We start from the raw sequence: 26,351 nt of genomic DNA, 5'->3' as shown, positions 1-26,351 counted from the left end.
TTCAAGCAATATAAAACTCTGGAAAAAAAAGAATTAGTCGGATTTAGCTTTAGGAAATGTACTCACACCAACCAGTGCACAGTTTCAAGACATAACAGCTGAAGAGCGGATTGATCTGTGTCACCACTGATCTCCAAGTCTAGATAGGTCGAAAATGAATTGGCTGTTGTAAGAAACTGGGTTACTGGTTGAGGTGGGTGAAAGTCCTAATCAAGCAACAGCCACCATCTTTGTCAGGGTGACCCACAAATGTCACTAAATGTACCTATGCTTAATCAATCAAACAGTACTTATAAAGTGCGGCTAATCACCTGAGAGGGTATCCAGGTGCTGAGAACTCTGCTGCTTAGACGGTTCAGTTGAGTCTTGAGTCCTTTCCTGAATTCCAACTGAGAGGATGAGGCCTGGAGGTGAAGAGGAAGGTTGTTCCAAGACTTTACAACAAGGTAGGAGGAGTGTTCTCCACTGTTGCTTCAGCAGATGCGGAGGGTGAGTGAGGGAGAGTCAGGCAGAGCGCAGGTGTCTGGAGGGCTGGTGGAAGGTTCAGGTGGTGGTTGATATATGCTGGTCCTTGGTTGTGAAGGGCTTTGTAGGTGTGGATCAGCATCTTGAATTGACGTCTCTTCTGAATGGGGAGCCAGTGGAGCTTCTTGAGGTGTGGGTGGAGGGTGATGTGGGTTCACTTAGGGAGGCCGAGGATGAGTTTGGCAGCTGAATTCTGTATGCTCTGCAGTCTCTTCAGTGGGTGCAAGGTGATGCCTATGTAGAGTGTATTACCGTATTCCAGCTGGCTGGTGACTAGGGTTTGAGTGACGGTTCGTCTGGTGTTGACAGGGAGCTATTTGAAGACCTTACGGAGCATTCGAAGTGAGGAAGCAGGCGGAGAAGATTGGGTTGATCTGGCTTTTCATGTTGAGCTTGCTGTCCAGGATGATGCCAGGGTTGCTGGCATGGTCTGTCGGAGTGGGAGAGGGTCCTAGTTCGGAAAGCCACCAGGTGTCGTTCAACAGGGAGTTCTTGTTCTCGAAGGTCAGCACTTCCGTTTTGTCTGTGTTGACTTTTTGGTAGTTGTCTTTCATTCAGGTGGGATGCTTGTCATGCACCAGCGGAAGTTGGCTATTGGAGTGGATGGATCTTCTGATAGCGAGAGGATGAGCTGGGTGTCGTCGGCGTAGGATACGATATTTAGTCTTAGGTTCTGAGATGAAAGCTGGTAGGCACATTCTCCGTGTTCTTCCGGTGAGGAAGGAGGTGATCCATTTGAGGGTGTTTCCTTGGATTCCAATATGGTGAAGCCTCTTGATAAGGGTGTGGTGGGATACAGTGTTGAATGCTACAGAGAGGTGGAGGAGGAGGATCAGGGCTGCCGTTTCTCCCAGGTCAAGGAGGGTTCTGATGTCATCAGTGGCAGCCATCAGGGCGGTTTCGGTGCTGTAGTTGGAATGTGGATTGGGATTGGTCCAGGAGAGTGTTGTTCTCCAGTGTTCCATGAGTTAGCATTTGATGGCCTTTCGAAGACTTTGGTGGGAAAGGAGAGCAGAGAGATGGAACTTCTTGAGTTCACAGGGGTCGGCAGACGGTTTCTTGAGAAGGAGTTTGATTTCTGCGTGTTTCCATTCTTCAGGAAAGGGTACCGTGGTGATAGATGCTTTGAAGATGGTGGTGAGCTCATCGCAGATCACCTTCCGTCCAAGGTTGAAGATGGGAACAGGGGTCCATGGGTGCTCCTGAGTGGACGGAGTTCATGATGGCTGTGGTGTTTTGAGCATTGAGAGGGTCCCAGGTAGTGAACAGGTAGTTAGGGTTTGAATCTGTGGATTGTGGAGGCTGAGGATGTTGGCGATGATGGGTTGGAGTTCAAAGTTTTTGTAGCTGGTCGAGATCTTGTCATGGAAGAAGTCCCCAAGGCTGTCGCAGAGTTACAGGAAGGGTTGAGGATGTTTTTGGTGACTGAGGGGTTGGAGAACTCTCTGATAATGTTGAAGAGTTCTTTGCTGTGGTTAGAACTGGCTTCAATGCGGTCGGCCAGGGCGCTCCTTTTCATATCTTTCAGGAGTTGTTGGTAATGGCTGAGGGATGTCTTGTATGTTGCTTGTCAGTGGGTTCCGTGCTGCTGCGCCATTTCCTTTCCAGTCAATTGGAGTTGGGTTTTGTGGTCCTCAGTTCTGTGGTGTACCAACTGGCCTGTTTGGAGGATCTCTTGAGTTTGATGGGCTTGACAGGGGCTACTCTGTTGGCACAATCTGTGATCCAAGTGGAGAAGTTCTTGATAGCCTGTTCTTGGTTGGTTGCGGTGTCAGGATAAGTGGTGTTGAGTGCGTCGGTATACTGGCTTTCTGATACTTTGTTCCATCTGTGGTGTGGGGTGCTGGGCCACTTGGTGGTGGTGCCGGGGAATCCTATGATGGAAAAGTGGATGATGGCATCGTCTGTCCAGGTGAGGTTGGTGACATGGCTGTACTTGACTCTGTCGCTGGCTGTGAATATGGGGTCTAGTGTGTGTGGGGTTGGTGACTAGTTGGGTGAGGCCGATATTGTTCATGCTTTCGAGGAGTTTGGTGGTGTTGGTGTTGAGGTTATCGAGGTAACAATTGAGGTCTCTGGGGAAGACATAGTGTTTGGAATCAATGGAGAGCAGGGCTATGAATTCAAGAATGGCATAGCAGAAGCAGGGGCGGGGTCCTGGAGGTCTGTAGGTGATGGTGCCTTTGCAGACGGTTTGGAGTTGGAAGTTGAGGTGTTCCATAATCGGGGTGGTGTTTGCGGTGATGGAGCAGTGGATGGTTTCTTTGTGGATGATGGTGATTCCACCTCCTTGTTTGTTTGTTTTTTCTAAACAACAATTTTTTTGTCATTTTCAACATTAGAAACATCACAAATCAGGGCTCAATATCATAAGAATATAAATGTCAATATGCACTGCACATCAATTGTCATACAATTGCAGTTGACATCCAAGGATAGCAGTAGAATGTACATAATGCAATATTGAGAGTAGCACGTTCCAACCCTAATGGTGTCTCCCCTAACCCAGTCCCTCCCAGCCCTTGCCTCTGCCGTAGGTGTCCTGTGAAATATAATGTACCGATCAACTACAAACTTAGGGGTCTAGTTAGGAATCCAAAAGTAATCCTCTACTCATAGTAACCTTATCAATAGTACAAGGGTACGATGATAGTAACACTAACAAACCAGATCACAAGATGTGAAGAACCAGTAACGTAAGTCACCCCTGATTTAGGATTCCCATCAACGGTCTTGTAAGGATCAATATTATCATTTGGTAATCCTTATCGGGTATTGTGTCTCTAGATCCTTGAGACCGGCATACCCAGATAACCAGATTAGGGGTAGCGACCCACAATCACTCGGTACTACCACATGATGTTGATATGATGGGAAGTGCAGTGTAAAATAAGAATAAGTGGTGGTCTAAAAAAGGATAGGGAGCTCAACCAGAGATACTTTTAATAATTGTTGGCCCCTTCCCTAATAAAAACAAGAACAGTGTAGTATCATCATCGCAGTCCACACAAATAGCTGCGAGGAGACCAACATGTTTCAGCCACTAAAGGTTAACTCCTCAGGCTTTCGTCAGGGTCTCTGTTCTATAAATATACTACTGTAGTATATTTATAGAACAGAGACCCTTACAAGACCGTTGATGGGAATCCTAAATCAGGGGTGACTTACGTTACTGGTTCTTCACATCTTGTGATCTGGTTTGTTAGTGTTACTATCATCGTACCCTTGTACTATTGATAAGGTTACTATGAGTAGAGGATTACTTTTGGATTCCTAACTAGACCCCTAAGTTTGTAGTTGATCGTTGATTCTCATAGGGGATAATACTTAGGCTTGGTCTATAAACATCCCTTTAGCCCTGCAATAGAGTGTGTTTTTCCAAATATAATGTACCACCTGTACTCAGTGGTCCCTAGATTGCCCACATAACTCCTCATAACCTATGGTTTGTAAAAATCAGGTGTGTCTAGGTCTGCTCCTCCTCTAACTTGTCTGCAACCTCCTTTTGTATTGGTCTCGGTGTGCTATCTTGTAGCAATCGGGCTTTGATGGGGGGATGTCAGTCACAGATGTGGGGTCTCGGTGAGGCAGATGACATCTGGTTGAGGGAGTTGACGGTGATCCAGATCTCTGTGGCGTGCTTGCAGAGTGATTGTGCATTGAGCAAGAAGAGTCAGTGGAGTTGTTCTGAAGCAGTCGTGGTCGGCGTGGTGGTGGGGGTGGTCGTCATGCATGTAGGTGCTCCATTGTTGCAGGTGTAAAGACAGTGCCGGCAGGAAAAAGGTCCTGCCGTTGGCCGTGGAAAGGTGCGGCAGCAGTTGTTGTTGCAGAGTCTGGGGTCTAGGGCTCGGAGTTTGGCAGCAGTGTATCTGTGGGTAGCGGGAAAGACAGGTTTTCTGGAGCTGGGCACGGTCCAGAAGGTGACCTGACGCTGCCCCCAGGGCCGATCGCTCCTCGCACCGCGTGGCTCCCTCTGAGTGCGCCCGGTCTCCCCCGCTGCCACTGCAAGTTCGCCGAGGTGTTTCTTTCACTGTATTTTATTATTTCGTGACTGAATCTGTATTGTGCCCTGTTTTCCCACTGTTTTCGCCGCCCTTAGGACCGTTTTCCCGCTCGTCTCATCCCCCCCGCTCCCTGCCGCTGCTCCCCTGCGGCCCGCCCCTTCTTCCTTCTGTACCCTTCCCATTCGCCACCCTGCTCCCGCCTCCCAGCTGATCCTCCATCCCACCGGCCATTTATGGCGGAACCCACGTGTACGCGCAGCGGGAGCGCCAATTGCGCGCCAAAGGCAAGCCCGTATACGCCCGTCCACGCCTGGACCGCGCCCAGCGCCAGGACCCCTGGCCCCCGACGTTGCCAGCCCACACGACGGACTTACGACGCATCCACCCTCCACGCACTCAACGCCGGCCGAAACCCCGCCTGCTACCAAGCCAACCCGAAAGGCACCCACGGACCCTTCACCTGCCAAGCCTGCCAATTCACCTGCCTCCGAACCTGCACCGCACCCGCCAGGCCAGGCACCAGAAACAATCACCTCAAGTGCATCCTGCTCAACACCCGCTCCGTCCACAGACATGCAGTCGAACTCTGGAACCTCCTCGACACAACAGCACCGGACGTCGCCTTCCTCACGGAAACCTGGATGAACGCCTCCTCAGCCCCCGACATCGCCATAGCCATCCCGGATGGCTACAAGATCACCCGGAAGGACTGCGTCAACCAGACCGGAGGAGGCATCGCCATCGTCCATAAAAACACCATCCGAATTACGACCAACTCTGACGACACCCTCACCGCCGCCGAGCACCTTCACTTCCAGATACACACCGACCCCAAGACCACCCTCAGAGGCACTCTCACCTACAGACCCCCTGGACCACGCACACAGTTCAACGAAGCCATCGCAGACTTCGTCAGCCAGCACGCCCTGACCTCCTCAGACTACATCCTCCTAGGGGACCTCAACGCTCAGCCCCACCCTCTTCAATGTCTACATGAGCCCCCTCGCAGCCATTGCACGCCAACACAACCTAAACATAATTTCCTACGCTGACGACACCCAGCTAATCCTCTCCCTCACCAACGACCCCGCCACCGCCAGAGCCAGCCTCCAGGAAGGAATGAAAGACGTCGCGGAATGGATGAAGCTCAGCCGTCTGAAACTGAATACGGACAAGACGGAAGTCCTCATCCTGGGACCATCCTCCTCGGCCTGGAACGACTCCTGGTGGCCCCCTGCCCTGGGCACCGCCCCCAAGCCAACGGACCATGCACGCAACCTGGGCTTCATCCTGGACTCCTCCCTCTCGATGACCAAGCAGGTCAACGCCATCTCGTCATCCTGTTTCAACACCCTGCGCATGCTCCAAAAGATCTTCCGGTGGATCCCCACCGAAACCAGGAAGACGGTCACCCAGGCCCTCGTCACCACCCGACTACGGGAACACCATCTACGCTGGCACCACAGCCAAACTCCAGAAAAGACTCCAACGGATACAGAACGCTTCTGCATGACTCATCCTGGACATCCCCCGTCACAGCCACATCTCTGCCCATCTAAGAGGCCAGCACTGGCTCCCCGTCAGCAAGAGGATCACGTTCAGACTCCTCACCCACGCATACAAGGCTCTCCACGACATGGTTCCCAAATACCTCAACAGCCGCCTGACATTCTACACACCCACCCACCAGTTCCGTTCCGCCAGCCTCTCCCTCGCCACCGTCCCACGTATTCGCAGAACAACCGCCGGAGGAAGATCCTTCTCCTACCTGGCGGCCAAGACATGGAACTCCCTCCCCATCCACCTACGGCGGACCCAGGACCATCTCTCCTTCAGGAAACAACTCAAAACCTGGTTGTTCGAGCAGTAGCACCTCCCCCTCCCCCCCGCGCCTTGAGACCCTAGCGGGTGAGTAGTGCACTATACAAATTCGCTGATTGATTGATTGATTGATCCAGGTGCAGACGAGCTTGCCTTTGGATCACCGGCGGCGCAGCTGTGCTGTGGCCTCCATTAAGTAACTGGGAGGAGGGTGGACGAGGCCTGTGGGAGTATGAGGGCAAAAACAGCAGGAAAGCGAGCGGGTGGAGGGGCAATCAAACAAAAGGGAAGTTACAACAGGAGAGAGCAGGCAATGACAAACAGGAAGGTTACAACAGGAGAAAGCAGGCAATGACAACAGGATAATTAAAACTGGAGAAAGCAGGCAATGGCACCAGGAAGATTATAACAAATGAAAGCAGGCAATAACAAGCAGTAAGCAGAGTGAGCAAGCAAAATCTAACAGGTTGAGCAGTAAACAAAGTGCAAACACAATTGACCAGTTGCAGTAAAGCAGCAAGAGGGAATCAGTCACGAAGGACCTGCTTAATCTGGTAGCTTGGCACAAAGCAGTCAGACTTAACTTAGAGGCAAAAGGTAAAGTATTTACTCAGCACACAAACAGTAATAAAGTGAAAACAACACAAGAAAAATCCCAAACCAATTTGGAGAATAGAGTCATTTTTAATAAATAAAATTATACCAGAATGACAAAAATCAAATCAGTAGAACTGGAGATATTCAATTTCAACTTTAAGTTGATATAGCGCCTAAAAGCACAAAGAGCCTCTTACGTTCATCTGGTTGTGCTAGACCGGGCGAAAGTCACAAGTACAGACAGACTGGGATGGAGCGCAGGTCATGTACAGGGGCCAGGTTAGTCCTACTGAAAAAGCTACCTTCTCAAAGTCTGGCACAAAGAGTTCCATTTGCGTTGGATAAGGCCGCAAAGAGCAGGAAAAGTATTGCGGATGGTCGTCGCTATAGAGCGAAGAGCATCCCGGGCAGTGCGGGCTGTTGTCGCTGTAGCGCAAAGTGCCGATCAGGCTGCACGGACGGTCATTGTCACGGGCTGTGATTGCGTTAGCGTGAAGTGCAAACTTCTCGGTGCTGGTTATTGCTGGTGGTCGCTGTAGTATGTGTCAGTGAAATGCTCGCCCACAGCCTTCCTGGATGGATGGCCTGACCAGTCCTAGTCCCCTTTGTGTCACTGTCTGGGGGAAATACTGTGACTGTAACAACGGAGCCATTCATAGTCATGTGACCTAGGACAGTGGAAGAAGGCACATATTAGTAGGACAAGAAAATGGTAACTTTCTAAAAGTTCCATTTTCAGAATAGTGACTTAAAATCCAACTTTACCATTAAAGAGGATTTTAAATTGCAGTTCAATTGAGTGTAAACCCCATGGTCCTGATTCACAAAAGTAATCTTAGACAAAATCCTAACTTTACGACTTTTGGTATTCACAAAGGGCATTTAGGAGTAGTAACGTTAGGATTTCTCACTTTACTACTCCTAAATGCCCTTTGTGAATACCGAAAGTCGTAAAGTTAGGATTTTGTCTCAGATTACTTTTGTGAATCAGGCCCTGTGTTTCTATCTGAACCCAATCAAAGAGTTGCCCTTATTAAATGTTATAAGGTAACCCAGTGAGTCAATGGGGAGGGATAGACCTTATATTAGTGAAAAACGACTTCAGGAGATTTTTATTACCAGGACATGTAAAACTTAACTACACATCTCCTACTTTTAAAATACAGTGCACACTGCCCATAGGGCCTACCTAAGGGGTGACTTATATGTATTATAAAGGAAGGTTTAGGCCTAGCAAAAAGTTTATTTTGCCAGGTCGAAATGGCAGTTTAAAACTGCACTACAGGCTGCAGCACATGAGACATGATTTAAAAGGCTACCTTAGTGTGTAGCAACAGTGCTGTAGGCCAACTAGTACCATTTACTAAGGACTGACAAGTACATTAAAGGTGCCAATCAGCTGTAGACCACCAATTTTACCATGTTTGAAGGGGAGAGGACCAGCACTTTAGCACTGGCTAGCTGGGAAAAAAGTGCATGGAGTTGTAATTCCAACACAAACAGGTTCAGCAACAGAGGGCAAACATCTGGGGGAGATCATGCAAAAAGGGCCAGGTTCAGCAGATGTAATCTGCATAAAATGGTTTTGTAGCATAAATTTGTATTGCCTTTTAACACCTTCCATGCTCATGACGAGCTAAGCTCGTCATGAGCCACGGTGCTCGTGTGCTCATGACGAGCTGAGCTCGCCATGACCGTTGGAACGCTCGCCCGCTGGGCAAATTCCCCTGCTGTGCAAGCGTTCTAAAGAAACGGGTATGGTCATGACGAGCTCAGCTAGTCATGAGCACACGACCACTGTGGCTCATGACGAGCTGAGCTCGTCATGAGCACCGGGGCGCTGCGTGCGCGGTCCCCTCCCCCCAGCACACCGGAGGAATATGCCCCGCAGGGAAGGGGTTAATACAATGTAATACATTCCAGATTATGTTTATAAATGCAACACCCCAACTTCTCCCAACCCCTGCCCTGCTGCAAATGCTGCATAAGACTGATCAATGGACCTTCTCCGGGGTGGCCAAAGAGTGACTTTGGAGTCCAGGCTCCTGAGTAGCTGGTCCCAGTGTTAGAGTTGTATGCTTTCTTTTTTCTTTTCGCCCAGCGCGGCAGCACTGTTACTCACCCTCGCCCCATAACCATTTGAGGCCCCGACCACTTGTCATATTCACATCTTCCAACACTGTCCAGTTTGGCTCTCACGAACACCTAGCATCTGGAGGCTCTAGTGACTCAGCAGGCATCACTGCCCAGACCTTCAAATCACCTGCTAGCTTATTGTCTCTCCTGTACTTCCGCATGTTGCTCTCTTCAGCCACCGTCCATTCAGTAATATCCCTCATCCATTCATTCACTTCTGAACATCCAGCTTTGGGTATCCAGCGAATTGCCACTCTGCGAGGACCAGCCCCAGCACCAAGTATCTCCTACTAAGGCCTTTCTTCTTGCGTGTCGGTATCAGCCCCAACAGACAATGCTCCTGGGGACTCCCCACCCCATGGCCACATTTAGTTTATCAACTATGGCCTGCCAGTATGTGTCCAGCTCGGGGCACTAACATAACATATGCACACAGTCTGTTCCATCAGCCAAACAGCGGGGGCTGGTGGGTGCTCACCCCAGGTAGATAGCAATCAGTGCATTGGGGTGAGAGAAACTTGATGTATAACATTATATTGTATTCATTTAAACCTCGTGTTGACTGAGGTAGTCTTTACCCCCTCATGGATGCCATCCCACTCCTTGTATGTAAACGGTTCTCCCAGTCCTGCCATCTGCCCTGGACAGGTAGCGCATGAAGTGGGATATCTTCCTGTAGCGCCCTATACACAGAGGAGATTAACTTACGACACCCTGCAATATGATTAGCGACATTAATGTATGTGCCTCTTCTGGGGCATGATACCACGTGCTGCGGCTGCTATTTTAGCAAATTTCCAGATTTGTCCATGTACTAAATTAAACGTTTTGACAGCATCCGTCAGAGTTACAAATCTGTAATTTTGATAAAGGTCCCGCAATGTGTCACAGCCCCCCGCTTGCCACCGATCTGCTGTCTTTGTTTGGGCTATCTGTGTGAATGGGCGTAGAGATCATATGGATAAGTCCGGCTCTTATGGGGCACGCCATATCACCTGCTGGACCGCTCCCTCCCAAGCCCTACACCTGCCTTGCCATGTACAGGACCGAGTCTGATGCTCCCGCCCCTAACATCAGGGGTTCGGGCAGAGGTAGCCCTGCTCACGTGCCATGCAGCAACCTTTTCTCCCAGCTTTCCGCTTAGTCGAGCAAATAAAATACACTGCATCCTGTAGCTGTGCAGCAGGATAGTATAACTCCAACCTGGGTAGTACCAGCCCACCACGCTTCCGGGTACGCTTGAGGGTAGCCACTCTTTCTCTTCTCCGGCCCAATGCCCAGGGCCGTTCGACAATTAGTTTGTCTAGTTCAACAGAGTATTTTATAGGGATTTCGAACATGGCTCCCTGAAAGTTGTAGAGACATCAGAGCAAAACAGTAGTTTTTAGGTCGAGCCTGTCAATGCGCGTGCGCATTGAGCTTGCGAGAGATATTGGGGCTTAACGAGAGCTTAACCATCGGCGATTTGATGCTGTGCCCGTGAAAAGCAAGCTCAATGCGCAAGCGCATTGACCTAAAAAGCGCGTGCACATGAAAGCCAGCCATCTGCCCCCAGCAGCTTCACTTGAAAGGGATCTGCTCCGCCCCCTGCTGCATCAAAGGCTTTCATTTTGCACTTTTCACGGCCGCCAGGCCGTGTCGCATTTCTCCTCCCCCCTCCCCACAGCAATGCCAAGAGCTTGTTTTTCATGCTTGTCCTCGCACTCTCCCCGCATTAGCCTCTTGCTGTTTTCTGGAGCCTCGCATTGCCCTCCGTCTCATTTTGTGCTGCCAAGAGCTTGTTTTTCATGCTTGTCCTCGCACTCTCTCCGCATTAGCCTCTTGTTACAGTAGGCAAGATCTGGGCATCTTTTATCCATGCTTTATTTCCTGTGTGTCTTGGGAGTTGTAGTTTTATTATCGCACTCACATGTCTACCAAGTTCGGCGCAGAGACCAATTTAGATTGGAAGAGCTGCGTACGCATGAACCCGGCAAAGTAAGCGCTGACGGACGACGCTGCAATGGCAGAGTTTTGCCTGAAACAACTTCTCCATTAGAAACTGTTTTAAAACCCTGGTGATTCTCATTTATTACCAAGATTAAATTTCATATGCATGCCTAATGATATCCCATCTTCCAAACCAACATTGCCAGTCTTCTTGACCCACGTAATCTCAACACATTATGCATTTCGATATGTTGTTACTCCGTTCCAACGGGCATTCCATTTTAAATGAAGGCAGTTACCCGAAAGAAAGGCCAATATTGCCTTTAATTTTCGAGGGGTCACTAAAATGCAAACGTTTTTCCATTGTACCTATTGCGACTTTGTCTCAATGTTATCTTCTCGAGCTCCATCTCTTTTCACATTTGTTTTCCGTATACATTTCAACAACCGTTTTGCCAGGCACGTTAAGCTTAACCAAATACACTCTTCATACATCAACTTGCTGTAAGATTAACAGTGACAGGGCTGCTCCAATTCGCACTAAACTGAAAACCCTGCAAACGGAATACAGTGTAGCAATCCTGAATCCCTCACCCTCACACCCCCTCACCCTCACACACCACCACTCACCCTCACACCCCCTCACCCTCACACCCCTTCACCCTCACAGCCTCTCACACCCCCTCACCCTCACACCCCCTCACCCTCAAACCCTCACACCCCCTCACCCTCACACTCTCACACCCCCTCACCCTCACACACCACCACTCACCCTCACACCCCCTCACCCTCACAACCCCTCACCCACCCTCACATCCCCTCACCCTCACACCCCCTCACCCTCAAACCCTCACATCCCCGCACCCACACATACCATCACTCACCCTCACACCCCCTCACCCTCTCACCCTCTCACCCTCACACCCCCTTACCCTCACACCCCCTTACCCTCACACTCCCACACCCTCACACCCCCTCACCCTCACACCCCCTCACCCTCACACCCCTTCTCACCCTCTCACCCTCCCACCCCCTCACACACCCTCACCCTTACACACCCTCACCCTTACACACCCTCCCCTCACACCCCCTCACCCTCACATACCATCACTCACCCTCACATACCATCACCCCCTCACCCTTCCTCCCCCTCACACACCCTCACACTTACACACCCTCACTCTTACACACCCTCACACCCCCTCACCCTCACATACCATCACTCACCCTCACACCCACAACCCTCACACCCCCTCACCCTCACAACCCTCACACCCCCTCACCCTCACACCCCCTCACCCTCTCACTCTCACACCCCCTCATCCACCCTCACCGTCACACCCCCTCACCCTCACACCCCTCACCCTCCAAACTCCTCACCCTCACACCCCCTCACACACCCTCATACCCCCTCACCCTCACACCCTCACAGTCACACCCCCTCACCCTCACACACCATCACTCACCCTCACACCCCCTCACCCTCACACCCTCACACACCCTAACACACCCTCACCAGCATAGCATAATGAAACATAGCATAGCATAACAAAACACTGCATAGCATAAAAAAAAGCATAGGATAGCAGAACATAGCATAGCATAACAAAGCAAAGCATAGGATAGCAAAACAAAACATAGCATAACAAAACAGCATAGCAAAACACAGCAAAGCATAGCATAGCATAACAAAACATAGCATAACAAAACAAAGCATAGCATAACATAAAGCATAGCAAAACAGTGTAACTTCCTGATGGTCTCGGGATCGGTAACAGACACTTGCAAGGAGGACACAATACTAAAGTAGTTAATGTGGACTTTAATGAATGATTTAACGAAAACTACAAGAAGGCAAAAATGAAAGTGTCAATGGAATCTTCCAGTCTTCGTGGTTACCAAACCATAGCACGAAAGCGCTATATATGCGGTGTGGTACTTTGTTAGAATGTGGTGTGTAGAGAGGAGTCAGGGAGTCACCCAGCCGGGGTCTCTACCTGAAGGGAGCAGCCGCTCGACCTCTTCCTCTGACTTCTCCTGGAAGCTATACTAATACCCAGCACGGTTTGACCAAACCGTCCTCTGCATATACGCCGGTCCCGGCGTATGCCAACAGAGGGCAGACAACCAGTGGACGACAATACCACTCGATATACTGGGTGACAAGGGGGATGATTGACGGAGGAGACAGGGAGACACCCAGCCGGGGTCTCTACCCGAAGGGAGCAGCCGCTCGACCTCTTCCTCTCTTTACCCTGGGACGCGGAACACCTCCTGGTGCTGCGTCTCCGCTGTTTTCCCCAAAATGTCTAAGATAGGCGAGAGCAGCCGCTCGATCGCCCCTGGACACCCTTCGGCTGTGACGCGGCAAAACACCTCCCGGTGTGCGTCACAGCGGGTGCCTGTTTGCGTAGCGTGCAGAGCTGGGAGTCACGGCTCCAACCAGTGTCTACAACGCCGGAGTGTTGACTCCGCCAATACAACACGGCGTGAGGCTGATGGCTCTTCTGTGCGTCAGTGCCGACACAGGGAGAGCTTGGCGAGACACGGCCCCTGGGAGTAAACGTCTCGACCTACCTCCGTGTTCGCGGGTGCTCCTCCTGCCGCTCTTCTCTCCGACGCCTCTGACAAGGATGCAGGAGTGCCGGTAATCACAGTATCTGACGGCGTTTCCTCCTCCCGGTTGCTCTTTTATGGGCGTGTTCCTCTGTTGTTATGCAACGGCTTTCCCGTTTGCATAACCTTGTCCGCTAAGTTTCTTGGGAGTTGTAGTCTGTTTCGCCGATCACGGCGCTTACCTCCCCGCACGACGGGAATTCCTGACAGTACATCCCCCCTCTCTCAGCGACTCGCCACGGGGCCTGCGCTGGACGGGAAACGGCGATGGAACAAAGAGACCAAGCGGGGAGCGTGAATTCCCTTGGCAGGTTCCCAGGACTGCTCTTCCGGGCCATAGCCTTTCCACGCCACCAGGTACTACAGCTTGCCCCCACGCCACTTGGAATCCAGGATACCCGACACTTCGTACTCCTTCTCCGATTCCACGCACACCGGCCTCAGTGTCACAGGTTTCTTGGAGTTCGCTGGTTTCAGCAGCGAAACGTGAAAAACCGGGTGAATACGCAAGGACTGGGGTAACCTCACCTTCACGTTCAACGGACCCATTACCTTGATGATTCGATAGCGGCCCATGAATTTGGGATGGAAGACGCTGTTCTTACGAAATCTCATGTTCCTCGTGGATATCCATACGTCGTCTCCTGTTCTGTAGAGCGGCCCGGGTCTTCTTTTTCTGTCTGCCATTGTTTTGTACCTCCTTTTTGCCTCGATCAGGAACGCTCTTGAACGCATCAAATAATTTACAACAAGGGGTGGTGATGGACAGAGTCTCTGAATTAAGCAGAGTACTCTCACCCAGTCAAGAGATCAGGGCTAGATCCAACACCGTTTTTTAGCTCATTGCACCATCCCAGTTTCAGAACCTGGCTGTATGCAAATTAGTCTGTCCCTGGCCCAGTGCATCATGGGAACAGGGCAGACCAGACTACAAAAGCCAATTCTTACACTGGGAAGGAAACAAGCTTCCGGGGACCGGTTTCTGCCATTTCAGGCGTCTTCGGCCCGGCTTGCTTGAATCCTGATGGTGCAATGAGCAAGGGACTCACATCTGAGTATACCCTTCCACGCTTAGGGTGGACAAAATAATTTACAACAAGGGGTGGTGATGGACAGAGTCTCTGAATTAAGCAGAGTACTCTCACCCAGTCAAGAGATCAGGGCTAGATCCAACACCGTTTTTTAGCTCATTGCACCATCCCAGTTTCAGAACCTGGCTGTATGCAAATTAGTCTGTCCCTGGCCCAGTGCATCATGGGAACAGGGCAGACCAGACTACAAAAGCCAATTCTTACACTGGGAAGGAAACAAGCTTCCGGGGACCGGTTTCTGCCATTTCAGGCGTCTTCGGCCCGGCTTGCTTGAATCCTGATGGTGCAATGAGCAAGGGACTCACATCTGAGTATACCCTTCCACGCTTAGGGTGGACAAAATAATTTACAACAAGGGGTGGTGATGGACAGAGTCTCTGAATTAAGCAGAGTACTCTCACCCAGTCAAGAGATCAGGGCTAGATCCAACACCGTTTTTTAGCTCATTGCACCATCCCAGTTTCAGAACCTGGCTGTATGCAAATTAGTCTGTCCCTGGCCCAGTGCATCATGGGAACAGGGCAGACCAGACTACAAAAGCCAATTCTTACACTGGGAAGGAAACAAGCTTCCGGGGACCGGTTTCTGCCATTTCAGGCGTCTTCGGCCCGGCTTGCTTGAATCCTGATGGTGCAATGAGCAAGGGACTCACATCTGAGTATACCCTTCCACGCTTAGGGTGGACAAAATAATTTACAACAAGGGGTGGTGATGGACAGAGTCTCTGAATTAAACGCATCAAAGCGTCCTTAATGTGTGTCACCCTGTCCGCTGTGGCGGGTATCTTGTTCTCCTTGAGTGGATGGAGGAACGGCAGGAACCTAGGATGATGTCCATAGTTGCTGTAGAAAGGAGATGAATGGGTGGAACTGTGTGTGGCGTTGTTATATGCGATCTCCGCAACCCACAGCAAGTTGACCCATTCCTCACTCCCCTGTTCCACAAAACAGCGCAGATACTGTTTGAGCGTTTGGTTCAGGCGTTCCGTTTGGCCGTCCGTCTGAGGGTGGTAGCTAGTTGATAGCGCTGTTTTGACGTGCAAGGCAGAGCACCAGGTCTACCAGAACAGGGCGGTAAACTGCGACCCCCGGTCTGACACGATTACCCCCGGTAAACCATGTAACCGTACCACATTCTTTAGGAGCAAGGACGCTAACTCTCCGGCTGTAGGGACGCGTTTGCATGGTATGAAGTGGCCCATTTTCGTCAAATAGTCTACCACCACCAAGATCGCCGTCATTCCTTGATCCATCGGCAGACCAACCACGAAATCAAGCGATATGTTATCCCATGGTCTCTCCGGGGTAGGGAGCGGACGGAGGAGCCCTTGGGTTCGGCTGTGATCGGACTTCATGGCCGCACACGTGGAGCATTCCTGCCCCCACCTCCGTACGTCCGTTCTCATCGAAGGCCACCAGAATTGCCGTCCCATGCTGGCCACCGTTTTCTCGAATCCCAAATGCCCCGCACAAGGAGAATCATGGCACCAGACAAACGCCTGTTTCCTCAGTCTGGGTGTGGGTAGCAACAGGCACCTGCCTTTCAGAGGTATCCCGTCCCTCAACTGCCAGTCCTTGTGGCTGAGGAGCCACCTCTTCCATGCGAAAGAACGGATCCCTCTCTGGATTCCCCTAAGGAAAGTATCCGGCTGAATAACCCCCAACACCATATGAGGGGGAATAATAGAATGTTCGGCCACTGGCAGGGGTTCCTTGACCGCAGACTGTCGTGACATTGCGTCCGCCTTCCTGTTTTCTGACCCAGGCCGGTAAGTGATGTGGAATTTGAACCCCGCGAAGAATAACATCCACCGCATCTGCCGAGGAGACAGATGCCTGGCGGCCGTCATGAACTGCAGGTTCCGATGGTCCGTGTACACCGCCACCACATGCCTGGCCCCCATCAACCAATGCCTCCACTCAGCGAATGTGTCCTTAATCGCGAAAATGTTCCTTCTCCGCGATGTGGTAGTTGCGTTCCGCGTCGTTGAGTTTACGGGACATGTATGCCACGGGATGAAGCACCCCTGTGTCCTGATTACGTTGGGATAGGATTGCTCCCAGCGCCACATCCGACGCGTCCGCTTCTACCACGTAGGGGAGATCCGGATCGGGGTGAGCCAACACCGGCGCCTTACTGAAAGCGCTTTTCAGGGCTTCAAAGGATTCCTGCGCCTCCCTGGACCAAATGAACTCTGTGGACTTCCTCAACAGTTGAGTGATCGGTGCCACCAACCCTGAAAATCCATCTATAAATCGCCTGTAGAAATTGGCGAAGCCTATGAAGCTTTGAACGTCTTTAACTCCTTGAGGCACCGGCCACTCTTTCACCGCCTTGATCTTGCGTTCCGCCATCTCTTGTCCGACCGGACTCAGCATCACTCCGAGGAATTCCACCGATGTGACGTGGAAATCACATTTGCTGAGTTTGCAAAACAGCATATTCTCCCTCAGCTTCTGGAGTACTGTCCTGACATGGTGTACGTGCTCCTCCTCATCGGTCGAATAGATGAGGATGTCGTCGATGTAAACGACGACGTAGATATCCATCACCTCCCGAAATACCTCATTTAGAAAGAACTGAAAGGCCGCAGGGGCATTGCACAGGCCGAACGGCATGACGAGGTACTCAAAAAGGCCGAACCTGGTCTTAAAGGCGGTTTTCCACTCGTCTCCGTCCCTCATGCGCACTAGATGGTATGCCCCTTTCAGGTCCAGTTTTGTGTAGATACGGGCCTTTTTTACCTGTTCCAGTAGAACACTGATGAGAGGCAACGGGTAGCGATTCTTTACGGTTATTGCATTCAATGCCCTGAAGTCCACACAGGCCCTCAGTTCCCCGTTGGCTTTAGGGATGAAGAAGAGTGGCGAGGCGGCCGGGGATTTCGACGGACGGATGAATCCCAGGTTTAGGAGCTTGTCTAGGTACCCTCGGAGATGCACATTTTCTGGCTCCGTCAGGGCATACAACCTGCCACTTGGAACGCTTGCTCCCGGCACTAGGTCGATCTGGCAGTCGAAAGGCCTATGTGGAGGGAGCACCTCTGCCTTTGCTTCATCGAACACGTCTTTATACATGTGGTAAGCCTGAGGGAGAGTCACGTCCTTTTCGGCCGCAGTGGCCACGGTATGTATCCCGCTTGTGTCGTACAAAGGGTCTTCCGAGCTCATTCCGCAATGCTGTTTGCAATATGGCGACGTCATCTCAAGGCAATGCGTGGGCCAGTCCACTGACGGGTTATGTTTCTGAAGCCAAGGTAAACCCAATATGACCCCGTATTGAGGGGCTCTGATGATGTTGAAATCAATCCGCTCCAGATGGCTCCTTCCGTATTTCACCGAAAGGAACCCCGTGTGCTGCCCTATGGGCCCCGTCACCAGCCTCCTACCATCTACCGCATATACATCTTCAGGGGTGGCCTTCGGACGAAGCATAAGCCCCAACCTGGTCGCCTCGTTATAATCCATGAACATGCCGGTAGCCCCCGAATCCACCATGGCTACAACGGGTATCCACTGTTCATGTACCCCCACATGTATAGTGAGAAAGAGATGTCTTTGTCCCTTGGTGACAGAGGAGGAGAGTGAAGGGATGTAGGTGTGACTCCGAGATGCCCCTTCATTGATCTGGGAGTCCTCTAGTTTTCCGCCGGAACATCCACCACTGCGGTTACCGACCGGTTGGCCCGGTACCGTGACGTTTTCGGCTTGGCAGGGCATTCACGTACGTAGTGGCCCTTCTTGCCGCAGTATAGGCACAGTCCCTGCTTACGACGGGATTCTTTCTCCGTGGCAGTGAGGCTTGCCCTTAGGACGTTGATGTCCATGGGTTCTCCCTTGGAGGCAGCTGAGGGTTCAGGACCTTCCACCGTCACATAGGACGGAAGGGCCTTCCCTTTTCTCCGATGATCGCCTTTTCGATCGCTCAACCGATGGTCCAACCGCAACACCAGGCTGATAAGACCTTCACACGTCTTGGGTTGAGGGTCTATTTGCGCCACGACGTCCTTGAGCTCATCGCACAGTCCTTGGTGAAAGAGCGCCGTCTGTTTCGCAACAGGCCACTTGGTTTCCGCAACCAACCTACGGAATGCGTTGAGGTATTGCACCAGATCGTTGGATCCCTGTCTTAATTCCAGCATTTCCCGGTCCGCAGTGTAGGAATCTGCCCTTCGGTCGAATACCTTCAAGAATTCCTCACCAAACGCCCCCCAGTCGCATAGGATGGGGTCATCCCGGCTCACCAGAGGGACTGCCCACTGCGCCGCGTTACCAGCCAAATACGAAATAAGGAAGGCCACACGGGCTTGGCTTGTAGGGAACGACTTTGGCTTGCACGATAGATGAAGAGCCACCTGCGTGAGGAACACCTGCACTTTGTTCGGATCCCCATCATATCTCTCCGGTGTCGCCAACGGAATGGAAACCGGCATTTCTACCACCACCGCCGGGTTTTGGGTTGTGCGAGAGGTGCTAGGCGTGAACGGGTCGCTCTGTAGGGCATCCAGCTTGTCCCTTACTTCGGCTGTTTCTTGCCTGGAGGCCGTCAACTCCACTTGCATGGCGGCTAGGGCGGCCAAGACGTCATCAAGCGACGCCATGTCTGATACCGATCAGGAGACGGTTAGTGTTGTTAGTGGTCAGATATTTTGTAACTTCCTGATGGTCTCGGGATCGGTAACAGACACTTGCAAGGAGGACACAACACTAAAGTAGTTAATGTGGACTTTAATGAATGATTTAACGAAAACTACAAGAAGGCAAAAATGAAAGTGTCAATGGAATCTTCCAGTCTTCGTGGTTACCAAACCATAGCACGAAAGCGCTATATATGCGGTGTGGTACTTTGTTTGAATGTGGTGTGTAGAGAGGAGTCAGGGAGTCACCCAGCCGGGGTCTCTACCTGAAGGGAGCAGCCGCTCGACCTCTTCCTCTGACTTCTCCTGGAAGCTATACTAATACCCAGCACGGTTTGACCAAACCGTCCTCTGCATATACGCCGGTCCCGGCGTATGCCAACAGAGGGCAGACAACCAGTGGACGACAATACCACTCGATATACTGGGTGACAAGGGGGATGATTGACGGAGGAGACAGGGAGACACCCAGCCGGGGTCTCTACCCGAAGGGAGCAGCCGCTCGACCTCTTCCTCTCTTTACCCTGGGACGCGGAACACCTCCTGGTGCTGCGTCTCCGCTGTTTTCCCCAAAATGTCTAAGATAGGCGAGAGCAGCCGCTCGATCGCCCCTGGACACCCTTCGGCTGTGACGCGGCAAAACACCTCCCGGTGTGCGTCACAGCGGGTGCCTGTTTGCGTAGCGTGCAGAGCTGGGAGTCACGGCTCCAACCAGTGTCTACAACGCCGGAGTGTTGACTCCGCCAATACAACACGGCGTGAGGCTGATGGCTCTTCTGTGCGTCAGTGCCGACACAGGGAGAGCTTGGCGAGACACGGCCCCTGGGAGTAAACGTCTCGACCTACCTCCGTGTTCGCGGGTGCTCCTCCTGCCGCTCTTCTCTCCGACGCCTCTGACAAGGATGCAGGAGTGCCGGTAATCACAGTATCTGACGGCGTTTCCTCCTCCCGGTTGCTCTTTTATGGGCGTGTTCCTCTGTTGTTATGCAACGGCTTTCCCGTTTGCATAACCTTGTCCGCTAAGCTTCTTGGGAGTTGTAGTCTGTTTCGCCGATCACGGCGCTTACCTCCCCGCACGACGGGAATTCCTGACAAACAGCATAGTATAACATAGCATAGCATAACAAAACGCAACAAAAGATAGCAGAACAAAACATAACATAACATAACAAAACATAGCCTAACATACAAAACAAAGCATAGCATAACAAAACAAAGCATAGCATAACAAAACACAGTAAAACACAATAAAACATAGCATAACAAAACATAGCAAAACACAACAAAACATAGCATACATAACAAAACATAGCATAGCAAAACATAGCATAGCATAACATACCAAAGCACAATACAACATAGCATAGCATACCAAAACACAGCATAGCATAACAAAACAAAGCTTAGCATAGCATAACAAAACATAGCATAACAAAGCATAACATAGCATAACAAAACATAGCATAGCAAAACAAAGCATAACATAATAAAACGCAACAAAGCATAGCATAACAAAATAAAACACAACAAAGCATAGCATAACAAAACATAGCATAGCATAACATAGCATAGCATAACAAAACATAGCATAGCATAACAAAACATAGCATAGCATAATAAAACATACCATAGCATAACAAAACATAGCATAGCATAACAAAGCATAGGATAGCATAACAAAGCAGAGCAAAACAAAACATAGCATAGCATAACAAAACAAAGCATAGGATGGCAAAACTAAACCTAGTATAGCAATACAAAACATAGCATAGGATAACAAAACATGGCATAACATAACAAAACACAACACATAGCATAACAAAAATAGGCAAACCAAACAAAACATAGCATAGCAAAACAAAACATATAATAGCATAGCAAAACATAGCATACCAAACACAACAAAACATAGCATAGCATAACAAAACATAACAGAGCAAAACACAGCATAGCATAATAAAACACAACTAAACATAGCATAGCGTAACAAAACTTAGTATAGCATAACAAAGTGTCGCATAGCAAAACATAGCATAGCCTAACAAAACAGCATAGCATAACAAAACTCAGCATAGCATAACAAATCAAAGCATAGGGTAGCAAAACATAGCATAGCATAACAAAACAAAACATAGGATAGCAAAACAAAACATAGCATAGCATACAGCATCACTCAGCATCACCACAGCATCACTCAGGGGCACCACAACATCACTATGCGCTACCACAGCATCACTGAACGCCACAGCATCACTCGTTCACCATCACAACATCACTCAGCACCACCACTGCATCCATCTGTGCAACCATTCAACAACACCTGGTTCAAATATGTTCTCTCAATGTTTCAAGCTTTATTACAAATGTAACAAAAAGATGTTAATATTTCACTTCTGTTCTTGGATTTTCGTCACGATAAAATACAGTAAACATACTCTTCACAAAAGTTATTTACAAAACTTTAAGCTATTGCCATTATAAATTACAATAACTTTTATTTAAGTATTAATTATTTAAAAAAAATAAAAGCCTTTGTTATTTGTAATATCAATACATGTATGTCACGTAAATACAACACATATTGCATTACAAATGCTATAGGTGTCACATTTGCGAAAGTTATAACTATTGGCATTGTAAATGACAAAGCTATTTATTTCGCTATTTTCAAAAACAAAACATAAATAAAAAATTTGTCATTTACAATACCAATAGCTCAAAATTTCCTAATGCGAGACCTATTGCATTGCAAATGCTTGTTTTAGTAGCGCCACTTTGCCAATTAAGGCCAGCCGGAGACTGTTCCAGAATTTCACTGAAGACTTGGGGCCCTCCAGCACCAGCACTCGTCCGATATTCTGGGGTTTGAACGTCCGTGCCTCCCTCGCTATCCTTATCCCGAAATACCTCTCGCTGTTGGCCTCCAGGAGAGTACAAGCACTGGGAGATTCTGTTGTGGCATCTCCCCCTCCTCACCCCCAGTGGAAACAGTTTAAACTTGGCCCGATTTACGTGAAGCCCGTAGACCTCTCCGAATTCCGCCAAGGCTGCTAACATAATGAGGACCGAATACTCAGGGTGCCGCAAATATACCAGTGTGTCCTCCACATACAGGGAGACCACATGTGTGGTCTCCCCGCCTGTTATTCCCCAACTTAGCAATATCAAGCACAATTCACACTCTAAGTGCTCCATAGCCAATGCGAATAATAATGGCGATAGTGGGCAGCCTTGCCTAGTTCCCCGGTTTAGCTAGAAGCGGTGCAACACCATTTTGCCAATCCGTACCCTCACCACTGTTTCGTCATATAGCAGTTTTACCCATTTAATATAGGCCTCCCCAATACCCACCTTCCACAGCACTTGCCATAGGAATTCCCACGAGAGGGAATCAAATGTTTGTTCTGTATCAAGCAATGCCATATCATAGTGGTCATCCCTCAGTTTCGGCTTATGCTGGACCAGTGAGAGGCCTCTTAGATTACACAGAATGCTCCTGCGTGAAATGAAACCACATTGGTCTTCGTGGATCAGGGACGACAAGTAATCCAGAAGCCTGGTTGCCAAAATTTTGCTGTGGATTTTTACATCAACGTTCAACATGAAGAGGTGGCGGTAAGAGGAGACCTCTCTGACGTCCTTACCTGGTTTTGGCAACCTAACTATGAAAGCCTGTCTTATTAATTCTGGCAACTGCTATCTCTTGTACTCTTCATCAGACACTACTACTAGTTGGCGATCTGCAAAGGAGCCCGCTCTCCTCTAGAATAGCTCAGCCTGCAAGCCATCCCCTCCAGGGGCCTTTGCCGTTTTCAAGGCACAGATTGCCACTACTTATTGAGGGGTGCATCTAGCTGTCCCTGCCCTCTCTGTGTAGACTGGCCATCTGTAGGTCTGTCTGGTAGTCTTCCCCTGATGCTCCTGTGTTTCTGTCCGGTGCTGCATATTCCCCCTGCTGGCATGTTGCAAGGACCTATGTGATATCCTGCTGGGAGTTCACATTCCTTCCCTACATATCCCTCACCCCCTCATGGGTGTCCTCTGGGACTCACTATGGAGAAGTATAGCCAGCATCCTAACTGGCCTGACCCCTTCTGCAGAGTGGCACTGTTTATAGTTGGTGTGCACAAATTTGTCCAACCAGTCCCTTGTCTCCATTATTTTCCTTTTGAACTCCTTCCATTCCACCAACCTCTGCTGCTCCACAGCCAAAACACTTGTCCATGACACACAGTCTCTTCTCTTGCGCAATCAGTGTGTGCGTGAGCTGCATTTTACCCCATACACTGTCTTCATGCACTTCCCCTGTAGAGCCACCTTCAAGCATCCCACTCCGTGGCCCTTGCATTCGGGCTCGCCCAGTTTCCCCAAAGTAGTGTAAGTTCACAACGAGGTCCAGAATTGTCTCTCATTTGCCACTGTGCTGCCTGCGCGGGTTTGTTGTGGCCAGCCGGCCAGGCGGTCTTCGCACCAACTCCTAGTGGGAGTCCATTTCTTCCCCAGGATGGTTCAGGATAAAATAATTGCTGGCGGGAGCTCCCATGAGGGTGACTAGGCGGCCATCTTGCGTGGCCACGCCCCCCATGTCATCTGAAAACATATAAGAACGAAACCCAAATGCATGCAGAAAGGCTTCCAGCACCTGCATGCAGATGTTAGACAGCAGAGGTAACAATAGGAAGCCCTGAGAAACACCCCAACTGATTATGCATGCATGTGTTTTTGAGAAAAGATCTAAACCACTCCAGGATGTCCAAAGCCTGACCTATGTCAAAGTCTCCCAAGCAGTAGCTAGAGTCAGTGGTGTAGGCCATCGACTGGTCATGATCAATGGCATTACACCATCTAGATCCATCTCCTAAAGCAGGTCAACGAAACCAGAGAGAACCATCAGTTCGGTGCTGCGGCTATGTCTGACACAAGATGAGCGGCATCAGGAAGCCCTTTCTCCCCATGATCATAGTGCTATGTGCTACATCCCTTGCTGTGTGTCAAGCCAACGTCTGCCATTCTCTGTGCCAGATCTGTCGCAGATAATCTGTAAACTTGTTAGAACCAGTTCGTAGACTCTGGATCTTGCACAGCATTTACAGATACAAACTGGTATGCTTTGTCCTGTAGGAAAGGTTGCAGGTAAGTAAAATATTGTTTCACTAGGAGCATCATCTCCCTTCTCAGCCTCTTTTAAGATCACATAACCTGCCAATTTAGTAGTTCACCCACATGCCTCTCTCTCTCTCTCTCTCTCTCTCTCTCTCTCTCTCTCTCTCTCTCTCTCTCTCTCTCTCTCTCTCTCTCTTCTCACACACACACACACGCACGCACACACACACACACACTCACTCACTCACTCATTCATTCTCTCTTACTCATAGGCACATGCTATTCTTTCTCTCTTCCCATCAACCAGAACACTCTTCCCTTACTGTAGGTCGGAATGCAATACTGTACATAAGGGACCTTGTGTTTGAAAGAACCCACGAAGAGTCAAATATCTTCTTGTGATGAAAAATACGTGTTTCTTAATGTTTCAAAGACTTTGATAAAATACACTAATATAGGTTGACTGCATATGATTGTGCCCTAGCCTCAAGGCGCTGCCAGTCGCTGCTTGGATTGTGCGGTGGAGGAGCCTTGCCCGTATTCTGCTCAGAAGATCTACATGAAGTCTGCAAAACAGGTTGGTGCAGCCCCGTTCTTATCCTACTAGCTCTGGATTAATAAATACTAGGCATGGTTACCTGAGCCTCATGTCTGTTGCATGGTTTCCAACAAATGGGACATGTGGCTTTTCTTTACTCATCTTGATTTAGCAGGCACATTATAATTGTTTTAAAATGGCATCGAGCCAGTATAAATTCAGCGTAGTAACTTATGTAGACACAGGTAACCTTTGGATTTTGAAAATTGTACTGAATTGTTTCATATCTTGTTTTGTTGAGCATCTCTGGATGAAATTAGCCTAGAGGGTGCTGGATAATTATTCTTGTGGGGGTTAGTACTTAGATGTTAAGGTACTGTGAATGTAATTTTTCATTTAGCTCTGATTTGCTGATGAAATGCTATATTTGCTCATACTGCACTGAGACTGCTGATCCTGTAATTACATATGCTAGAATAATGTATTTAAAAAAACTTGATTTTTCAGGGTGAGCCAGAAGATTTCCCTGATGCCCTTGATGCTGCTAGGGATGCTGTCCATTTTATCTTGATTTTGCTGTCACCTGGGACTTTTTTTTTTAAAACAGTTTTTATTGCAAAAGGTATAGCATACACAGCTGGTCATTGCCTATAACCCTGGGGCCGGCAGCATATAATAATCACGGAAAAACAGAATAGAACACAGCCTGTGTGCCGACATCCCGGAGGCTCGGCGGCGATTACAGATCAAGGCGTGATGCTAAGACCAGGAATACGATCGTAAGGTAGTGTAGTCAACTGCTTGGTATTTTTCTTTTGTAAAACTAACGACAACCACATAATTGGAACATGCAAATTAAGAGGAGCAGAGTCAAATAATAGTCACAATTGGTGTATCAAATAGGAAGAAACAGCACAATAAAGACGCATCAGTAATTAACGCAGGAGCCTTCCCACCGGTCCAGCACGGGACATAGCTAATTCAGCAGTTGGAGAGTCACACAGTTCACCCCTGTATACATTCCAGTGACCCCACTTCCTGTCCCACACCCTAGGGCAACCCCGTACCTTGTATACCGTCTTTTCTGCAATCATGCAGCGATCCATTTCAGCCACCCATCCCACCACCAAGGGGCTATCTCGGGAGCCCCATTTCATCGCAATGGAGCGTTTAGCTAACAAAAAACCCAGAGCTGCCCATTGTAGTTCCTGAACATTAAGGTCGTTGGCACCCCAGACATCAAGGACACATGGTCTCGGCAATGGTGGCAGTGGCTTACCCAAAGAGTCGCTCATTTTCAGCCCATCCCAAACCCTTGTTGGCTCTGTGCCACAGTGTGACTATGTGAGCCATGG

General features: G+C 49.6%; 1 protein-coding gene across 7 annotated transcripts in view; it reads left to right on the top strand.

The window, feature by feature from the left end:
* Window positions 1-26,351, top strand: part of LOC144754696 (putative oxidoreductase YteT) — a 1,220,731-nt gene that overhangs the window by 655,038 nt on the left and 539,342 nt on the right. For all 7 annotated transcript variants that reach the window (XM_078642823.1, XM_078642828.1, XM_078642827.1 and 4 more), the window contains one exon: window positions 24,943-25,035. In XM_078642823.1, the coding sequence (XP_078498949.1) occupies window positions 24,943-25,035 (93 nt within the window). The remainder of the gene's footprint in view (window positions 1-24,942; window positions 25,036-26,351) is intronic.

The sequence above is a fragment of the Lissotriton helveticus genome, chromosome 5_1 (genome assembly GCF_964261635.1).
Source record: "Lissotriton helveticus chromosome 5_1, aLisHel1.1, whole genome shotgun sequence".
Taxonomy (NCBI): Eukaryota; Metazoa; Chordata; class Amphibia; order Caudata; family Salamandridae; genus Lissotriton; species Lissotriton helveticus.
The sequence above is the reverse complement of the archived record's forward strand: the minus strand, read 5'-3'. Positions and strand labels throughout refer to the sequence as shown.